At 36.7% G+C, this 9,816-nt stretch overlaps 1 protein-coding gene across 1 annotated transcript; it reads left to right on the top strand.

Moving 5' to 3' along the window:
* Window positions 1–5,892: 5,892 nt before the first annotated feature.
* LOC147863548 (inositol-tetrakisphosphate 1-kinase 4-like) lies at window positions 5,893–9,598 on the top strand. Its single transcript, XM_087319953.1, has 10 exons — window positions 5,893–6,480; window positions 6,882–6,963; window positions 7,051–7,083; window positions 7,341–7,461; window positions 7,573–7,665; window positions 7,894–8,013; window positions 8,364–8,537; window positions 8,817–8,872; window positions 8,978–9,062; window positions 9,186–9,598. Exons 1-10 carry the CDS (start codon window positions 6,011–6,013, stop codon window positions 9,263–9,265), a joined length of 1,314 nt encoding a protein of 437 aa, XP_087176079.1. The 5' UTR covers window positions 5,893–6,010; the 3' UTR covers window positions 9,266–9,598.
* Window positions 9,599–9,816: the final 218 nt, after the last annotated feature.

Raw genomic sequence — 9,816 nt, forward strand, 5'->3', positions numbered from 1 at the left:
GGAACTAGTCAACTTTGAGACTAGAATAGGGTCAAACCAAAGGGAAGGAGCATTGGTGATCACAAATTTCCCATATAAAGTATGTATGTGTATATGTATCATTGTAGAACTCGAGTTCTAGTATGGGAGAATGGGCCAAGGTTGTCATAAGGTGAGTTAACTTGTACATTGACATGAAATGCACGATACAAACAAATAGGCGTGCATGTAGAATTATGGATTGAAGTTCCACAACTTAGTTCTCAAAACAAAACCTTATTAATCCAATTGGTTGGGGTTCACCCACCTCATTGATATTAATTCAACAACCACCAACCTCATCAACATAATCAGGATATCCGTTGGTTCTTGTTCACACCAAAACTCCCCTTCAAGGATCCATGAGGCCACATGAGCTTTATTTGCATAATCCCTTCACCCAAACTCCTTGTAAGTGCACCAAACCCACATCATTTGCTTCTCCTCTTCGGCTTTAGTGGTACTCTCCCATATGGATGCTATGTAGTAGTTTTACTCTCTAGTTAGCTTCCAATGCCATTGCAAAAATATCTACAAAGTTTTTCATCAATGAATGATGCTCAAATTTGAACTTCTCAATCACGATTTTTTTTATGTTAAGTATTATGGACACTAGATTTTTCACTATAACAATGTAACTCTTTTTGTCACATACCCTCCAACATTTTAATTTCAAATGGGAACTTTTTTAACCACATTCATCAACGAGCATAACTAGTGGCCTTTGTATTTCACTCTTGCAAAGGGCAACAAACACACCATGAATTCCCTACTTCCATGATAATATTCTAGATCTTAGTAGGAAACTATATCCAGAGACATATTTTTTATCCTTAGAATCACAATTATCGAACATAACCCTCAACTTGTTGTCACTTTTCTAAATCAATTATGATTTTTGTCAAAACTACAACCAAATAAGCTAATTTGTGTTGAACATATACATGAAACTCTCAAGTACATATCCCTTGGCTTGCCATAACACTCTCCTAAATTGATTGTGTGTTTTGACAACACTCCAACCCTAAACTTGCCATTACAACTTTCTAGATCAATTGTGTGTTTTGTCAACATTCCAACCAAATAAGCTAAGTTAGTTGGATCAACATTTGAGTTTTGAGTACATCTCACTCAACTACATATCAAACATGGCTTACTTTGATCTATTTAGCCTCGTTAGCTTACTCGGCATTTATGATGAAACCCACTTTCTTGATGTGCACAACTTATATTATATATTGGAATGGATACACTATTCATTTACTCATTCTGGTCAGTATTTTTATCATGAGGTCATTAATTAGAGGATATGTGATCATATAGTGCACTATGCCCATTCTCAAATATACACAACCATGTTCACAATCCAACATCAACTAATTTCAACACTTTTTAAATAGATTCCACCCTTACATTATGAATGACCTTTTAATGAAGAAACAAACAATGTATTGAATAATTTACCTGTGTTTGTATTGCTCAGTAACGCCAACACATATTATGCATAGAAATTGTAAGGTATCTTCAAATGTGTCTCTATAAAAGTTAAAGTTCATTTTCAAATATTTGGGGACACTTAACATAGTGAAATCAGAGATGTTTATTGACAATCCTATATGCTTATACAAAGAGATACAATGTCATCCTAAATACAAGAATGAATTCAACTTCCTATGGCTTGAGCCCTTCTCTACTAGGTATAAAAGAAATATTAAACTGTGAAAACCCTAAGGAATTGTATTACTTTTCCTTCAACGTATTCTTCTAGGTAGATAAAACCGTATGCATGTTCTCAAAGGGATTCCACCGAATGATATAAATTGATACAAAGTCATTGTCCTTCTCCAAGCAAAGCTTTCCAAATGATGTCTAGTTCAGTAAAGAAGGCATATGAAAAGGCATCCATAATTGTATACGATGATAGCTAATGCTTACACCTTGAATTGGAAATTTGATGCATCTTATAACCATTGGTTGATAAAAAGATATGACATTTTTATGCTAAGATAGTTGGTTAGATAAACTAAAAGAGAAACATGCCTAGATAGAGGTAGGGAATGATAGTTTGGATAAGGATGACACGAGCAAAAAGAACCATTCATTATTTGTGTATTACAATACAAAGTTGTCATTAAGTTGGCAATGTAGGACAAAAATATATTTCTCAAATGAAATGGATGGGAACACATCTCATTCACATTCACAAATCTGACTTTTAGCCATGTGAGACAATGGAGGAATATTGAACCTAATCATCAAGTTCCCTAACATTATACCATCTCTAGCAATTATGCATTGATTCATTAGAGTTAGAACGATGTCGTGTATGGACTGAACATGTGATTCGCATATATAAAAGTGTACATGTTCATTGTCTTAATGATTAAGAATGTATTCCAATGATTGTTGCACTTGACGATGGAATGTAGGAATATTATCTTGACTAAAAGATAAACAATGCAACGATTGTATATCACTTGTAATTGTAATTAAGAAATATTATATTATACCAATTGACTCAGCAAGAGACAATAAACTATGGAATTATACACAATCTAACACATTCAATGGATCTTTAAGATTAGAATTTGTGGCCAATACTTATGCTCCTTTAACACTATTATGGTCCAAAAACTTATCATTGTGAATCACATATTAATTATATGGACACCAAAGAAATATGGATCAATAGAGTGAAACTATTATTTCATTTGGGTTCCCAACACAACATGCTTCTAATCGTGTGTGTGTGTGTGTGTGTGTAGTAGACCATATTGGATTGCATATTGATAGAGTATCGAACACAACATATTGTAGACCAAATTGGTTGACTATATTAACTAAATGGTAGAAGAAAACAAGACCAAATACTTGAAACTGACATTCTACTGATCACTCGATTGCATGAAAGTAAATTTTCAATTTTGTAACAAGGAAAATAAGTCCCTCTCATATGCAAGTTAAGACATCCTTCATTGCCCCTTCATTTTGTTATGTTTGACATATAGTTGATACATAAGTTTGTTAGATTGGTTTTACAACATTTAACTAACTAACTTCATGTGTATTCGCACAAATCAAGACAATAGGAAAAAATTTAATACTAGTATATCCTTGAGCAATGTATACATGGGGAGCAATATTATGGGTGGTGGTACAAGATAAACCTATGGTATATGAACAAGAGGAGGTTGTCGATGTTGTTGTGATGAGACATGGTTTGATGGGAAAAAAATGATACCTTTGAATCCACAAATAGAGATGGATAAACCTCAAATATGGCAATTGGTAAGTAGTATTACAATTTGGTATATTTGGAAGGCCCGATGTTTGAAGGTATTTCAAAATGTGATTGAAAAACCGGCCCAAACAATCATTGGGATTTGGATAGAGATTGTACATGATCTCAGAGGTTTGTTGGATTGTATAAAAGGTGATACACAACAAGCAGAGTTTAAGCGATTGGAGTTTCATGCCATCTGGGATATATATATATTTTGTAGATGGTTTTTTCATAAGGTAGAGTGGTTTTACTCTGCACGAAAGTATTTACTTAAGCCGATGGTTAGAAAATTAAAAAAGGGGATATGTGGTATATCTTGTATGTATAGCCTTACGATGTTTTCTAATACTAATGTAGTATATTTTTTTGAAAAAAAAAAACCAATAGAAAGAGAAATATAATGTGAACCAAGAATAATTTAGGCATAATGAAAATCACACTGTTCACACTAGCCATAATAAGTATATAATTGCAAAAAAAACCCAAAATGTGCTTCATCCATCCATCAATTTTTGGGTGCACAACTATATATATAAGAACTCCCTTTCAAGTTCCATTAGATAGTCCTATAATGAAGATATTATTGTCAATGTTTTATGCATGTAAATAAATCTATACCATGTTTGTCATTCCACCCAGGAATCGGAAAAGGTTTGGCCTTATCCAAGCCAAACTGGTTAAGCCTAAACCAATTTGGGGTTCCCCAACCTGAACCAAACCGATCCCTAGACCAGTTTAGGCTAAACCGGTTTGGGAACCTCACCATTATTTTTCTTTCCCTCAACCTCTAACAACATCATCATCAACACCACAACCACCATCACCATCTCATATACAAATATATTTAGATGGCTATGGAGACACATTTGGAAAAACAATACATAATCACATTTATGGGCATAGTCTTACTTCCCTTCACATATTGACATGATTTCGTATCAGTCATTGCTTGTAAATATCCTTAATGTGCATGCCACACATGTGAGATGGTCATTAAACTAAGCATGGATACCAAATGAAGTTTGTCGTACACTTTAGTGGTCACCAAACTACCCTACTTGTGCTTGAATACACCAATTGGAAATGTTTGACTTACGCGGTGTATTGAAACAACCCAACACAATACTTTAATACGAAATAGATTTGACTATAAATTGTGGCAAAAACTTATGGATGGGTCTTGTGATTTATTGTTGAAGGGGTTGGGGGGGGGGGGGGGAGAGAGAGAGAGAGAGAGAGAGAGAGAGAGAGAGAGAGAGAGAGAGAGAGAGAGAGAGAGAGAGAGAGTTGACCAATGGGTTGTTAGGTGAAGAGAAGAAGGTTAGTTACTTAATCCTTGGACCACAAAGCCATTGGGATAGGTGGGTTTCAATAAAATAATGACATTCAATTTTGAAAGAAAAGAGAGGGAGGGAGGGACTACGACACATGAAGATGGATGCAAATGAGTGATCACTAAAGGTACAGATTATGACACACGAGGATGGACATTGGTGAGTGATCACGTGAAAGGTAAGGTTCCAATACACTTAAGCATGTGAAGATGCTAGTTGTCAAAACATTGAAAGCAAAGCTCAAATGTTGTAGAGTTACAACAGAACTTAATACCAACCACACAATAAAAGTCCTCCCTAATTGTGGTGGAATTGGATAGTAAGGAATGAACGTGTTCATGGAATAATCATTAAGTACTAGGTTGACAAGGACACTTTGACATATGAACTATGATCCTAGATAGAAGGAAGAAAAAGAAGACTCCTTAATGTCTCTCAAAGACAATGTAAAAGGTATACAAGATGGTTACAGCTTAGGGAGAATGAGGAGGAAAGAAAGATGTATTAATGTATTTGAAAGACCAAAAAGGCACGCAAGAAGTTTACAACTCATCAGTGAGAGAAATAGGAGGAATAATTAATATCACAAGATTATGTGAAGAAGAAGAAGAATAGGTGTGTTAACATTGTTGAAGAAGCAAATGTGAGGACTAAACCCGGGAGAGCCGTAGCCATTGCCATACGATGTATGGCTTGTTTGAGAGACGAGAACAAACAAAACAAGATTGGTCATGTTGACAACCCATCCCAAAAGCCCCCCTCGACATGTGTGACGTATGTGTGGTGGAGATAGAGAGATAGAGAGAGAACATAACAGAAAACATACACTCTCTATCCATAATCTATAATCGAGACAACTTCGCTTCCATTTCGGTCGGAGCTGAATGAGCTGCTAATCAAGGGTTAACTAATGGATGGGATAGTGGCATCACCAAGCATCCGCCTTATGGATTGGATTACATACAACAAACATGGAATAATATCGGATCGCTTCGATCACATACATATATATGTGTATTGAATGTGAGATGAACAAACATAATATCTAGCCATTGAAACCGAAGCCATTGAAAATGAGCCAAGGAATGTGGATGACCACATAACACCCCCCCCCCCCCCCCTTCACAAAACTGAAAAGTGAAGAATACAAAATAAACTATATAACAAATAAATAATAAATGAAATTATATGTGCACATGTCATTATGTATATAATGATCTCGCCTCCCCTTCTTCCCTGCTCTGTTCTTGCTCAAACTCGCCATAGCCATAGCCATAGCCATAGCCATAGCTGATTCTCTGTATCTTCCTGAAGCCCCTCCCTTCCCTCCACCGACCACCCCTTTCCTGTCCCAACCCCCGTTGTTTTCCTCTGAATGGACGGGGATTCTGTTGCAGTGTGTGCGAGCTTTCCGGACGTTGAATGGAAGGTCGGATTGGGGTTAGGTCTAGGAAGAAGAGGAAGGGGATTGTTCTGTAACCCAAGCGATCTTCGAGATTCTTCTTCTTCTTCTTCTTCTTCTTCCTCCTCCCAATATTGCCATCCATGGCAAAGATCTTTAAGGAAAAGCAATGATTCTCTGCATTATAGTCACGTTGATAGTGGCGTTGGAAATGAACCAGAAGAAGAGGAGGAGGAGGAAGAAGAAGAAAAAGAGAAGCATATTTGCAGAAGAGATCTGTCGCTCTGTTCTTCTATTGGTAACAATGATAGCAATACTATGACCAGTTATATTCATAGTAATGCCATGTTTTCTTCTTCTAAGAAGATTTTCATTGTTGGATATGCTCTCACTGCTAAGAAATCCCGAAGCTTTATCCAACCTTCCCTGGAAGCACGTGCCGGGTATGCACATACATATGTACACACATACACACATACATGCACACTCGTATGTATGTATGTATGCATGTATGTACTCCTTTTCTTTGCATGTTGTTTTTCTCTGTTTTATGGATTGATGAAGGTGTGGTTTAATTGTATTTTATGGTTTGGTGGACGCAAGCCCATGTTTTGATTGCTTCTAATGGATAACGTGTAGAAGGTTTTAGATGAGGGAGCTAACTTGATAGAAAGAGAGGCACACACAGAGTTTGAAATCCTCTTTTTGTAAGCTCTGAAGCTTTTAATGATGCAAACTCTTATACCAGGAAGCTCACTCTGGGTATCTACTGTTCATCTTACATGTGAAGAAAGAATTGACAATCCAAAGTCTCATTGTGAAGTATGATGTTTTTGTGTTGCAGGAGCAAAGGTATAAAATTTGCGATGATAGATTGTAACAGGCCACTGAGTCAGCAAGGCCCGTTTGATGTCATCTTGCATAAGGTGACAGTCATTCATTCACTTTAGCTTATCTAAAAAACTTTCGAATTATGGTTTTAACTTAAGCCTCATTATTCCTTTTTTCTACAGATTTCAGTTGAGTCATGGCACAAACAGCTACGTGTAAGAAAAGTGGCTATCTTTCATGTGTTCATATACTTATTGTCAAACCAAAACACCAAAACACCCCAGGGTTTCAAAATTTTGCTAGAATGCCCCTATTACTAGCTACGAGTATTCTCATAAGATTGTGGAGGCATAGGGCTGTTTTTGGTAAATACCTCAGGAGTTCGGGGTATTTTGGTGTTTTGTTTTCCTTTTGTGCCCTTGATTGGTGCCGAAACTATGTTTTCATTGTCTTAAATATTGCTTTTCTACAGGATTATAAACAAAGCTATCCTGATGTCATGATCCTCGATCCCCCAGAATCAATAATAAAGGTCTACAACCGAAAATCGATGCTTCAAGAGGTTGCTGCCCTTAATTTCCATCATCCCCAAGGTTTGGAATGATCTTTAGTATGCATTTGTTTATGACATTTATAGTGAATGCTTATTATGAATTTAATCTACTTTTCTCATGGGTTGTGGCGAACGACACTTCAAATTTCAGGAAGGGTGATGGTTCCGAAACAGTTAGTTGTTGACGGTGACCCGACTTGCATATCTTTGAAAGTGGCTGCATCAGGCTTGCAGTTTCCCTTAGGTAAAAGTTCCTCTCAAAGGCAGTTAAAAGACTATGGAAGAAAGGGGTATTGGTATATTCTGGTAACTATGAAAACTTAAGGCTATTCTGGTAAATATCTTGGGGGGGGGGGGGGGGGATTATTCTGCGTTTATGAGAACCACATACAAATAACAAGTTTATGACTCTAGACTTTCAGTTATTCCCATTTCTGTATTTAAACCTTGTTCTTTTTATTTATTTTTGTAGTCATAAAACCAAAATGGATTGATGGTACGCCAAAGTCTCACGCACTTTCTCTCGCATTCAATGAAGTGCGTTTAGCAGAGCTCACACCTCCATTGGTGTTGCAAGAATTTGTGAATCATGGTAATTAAAATAACTAAACTCTACAAGTGATGATGTGTGTAGGGGTGATCTTCACAAAGTACCCCCCTGAGTATTTATTTATTTCCTCAAGAGTACACCTATGTCTCCATTATTTGTCCAGATACCGATAGTCGACCCAAATATGTACATGGAATTTGAGCAGCTATATTGGTCAATTTGTCCCCTTTTTACTCTCTTTTGGGGGTTGACAAGGGTCATATCCAGGGAAATAATGGGATCATCTGGGAACTCTGGCCATTTCAGATCCATTCCTGATTTGTATATGGAAGCAAAATACATCAATCGTTATCTGATTCCAAATTCCAATGTTTGCTTTCTTCATACTTCAGGTGGTGTTCTATTCAAAGTGTATGTGATTGGACATATGGTTAAAGTGGTTAGGAGGTTCTCCCTTCCCGACATTTCAGGGGATGAAGCCAAAACGAATGACATTGTCTCTTTTCCACGAGTCTCATGTGCCGCGGCTTCAGCAGATGGTGTGGATCTTGATCCCAGCGTTGGTGGTGAGACTAAAACATATTTTCTTTTCTCTTTCAAAGGAAATGCACAAACATATCCTCATCTTTCACTAGATTCCCAAGGATACCCCTCATTTTTCTTGAACCTCTCCAGAGAGGAAATTTCTTGTTAATGAGGTGCATACTTGGGATTACCCAAAATACTAGGGTTAACAGTATTTTGTGGATTTCATGAAAAATGAGAGTGCGCTTTCTGTAAACTTCCCTTTCTTTTTATCATATTCCCTTGGGTTATTTTGATCGAATTATTTTGTTTTAAAGCAGATCTTCCTCCTACAGAAATGTTAGTGTCGCTGGCAAGAGAGCTTCGAGCTAGACTGGTAAACATTTTCTGATGTGATCATTTGCAAGTTACTCTATAAACACCTTAGAAGCTACCTGATAACTCAATAATTGTGCTCAACATTTTTTGTGTTTTTATGTAGGGGCTTACTCTGTTCAATCTTGATATGATAAGAGCACGAGGAAGGAAAAACCATTATTATGTGATTGATATCAACTACTTTCCGGGTATGTGAAGTTGTATTTGCAGATTTTTTAGTTGCTATATATGCATTACTTTCATATGTTGTGAACAAAAAATGACTAAGGAGCAACCCAGCAATAATATGTTATGTATATCTTTTGGTATAGGTTATGGCAAGATGCCCCAATATGAAGAGGTATTCACTGAATTTTTATCGAGCCTTGCCGAAAAGAAGTGTAAAAAGTGACGAGAATGGATCTGATGGATTATATTGAAAATATCTTTACATCCTCACATTTGTTCATATCTTGTGGATATGGATCTTTGTTTGGATAAATGCCTTGTTTCTTCATTGGGCTTCGGGGTGGTCATTTCGGTTGGCCTTATCATAACATGTCCTTCCATGTAACTAACTTCAACTGTCACGTGTCATGTGAGAGGATGGAAGTTCACTCTCAGATCCCAATGGCACATCTAGTACTTGTGAATGTGTGTAGAGGTCCGAACAATTTATATATACACCTTATAAACTGTTGATATACAATACAAATAAAATGCCCTTGTGCCTTTTCCTGCTTTATTTTTTGTACCTCGTGTTTGGTTCTATGCTCATTATGCGTAAAAGTTATGAGAGTAAGCGATGACCACAAGGTTATCGAAACATAGGGCATTGTCAATTATTATTACTAGCTTGTCTCAAGTTGCACATTGCCAACATTAAAGTCCGTGGTTTGTTCTTTTATCCTCTGCTTTTTATTGGTAAATTACACCGACATAAAAGCATTTTGAGAGTGATTA

The sequence above is a fragment of the Azolla caroliniana genome, unplaced genomic scaffold (assembly GCF_043228905.1).
Source record: "Azolla caroliniana isolate FFs.n. ecotype wild unplaced genomic scaffold, voAzoCaro1.0.p SCAF_5, whole genome shotgun sequence".
NCBI lineage: Eukaryota > Viridiplantae > Streptophyta > Polypodiopsida > Salviniales > Salviniaceae > Azolla > Azolla caroliniana.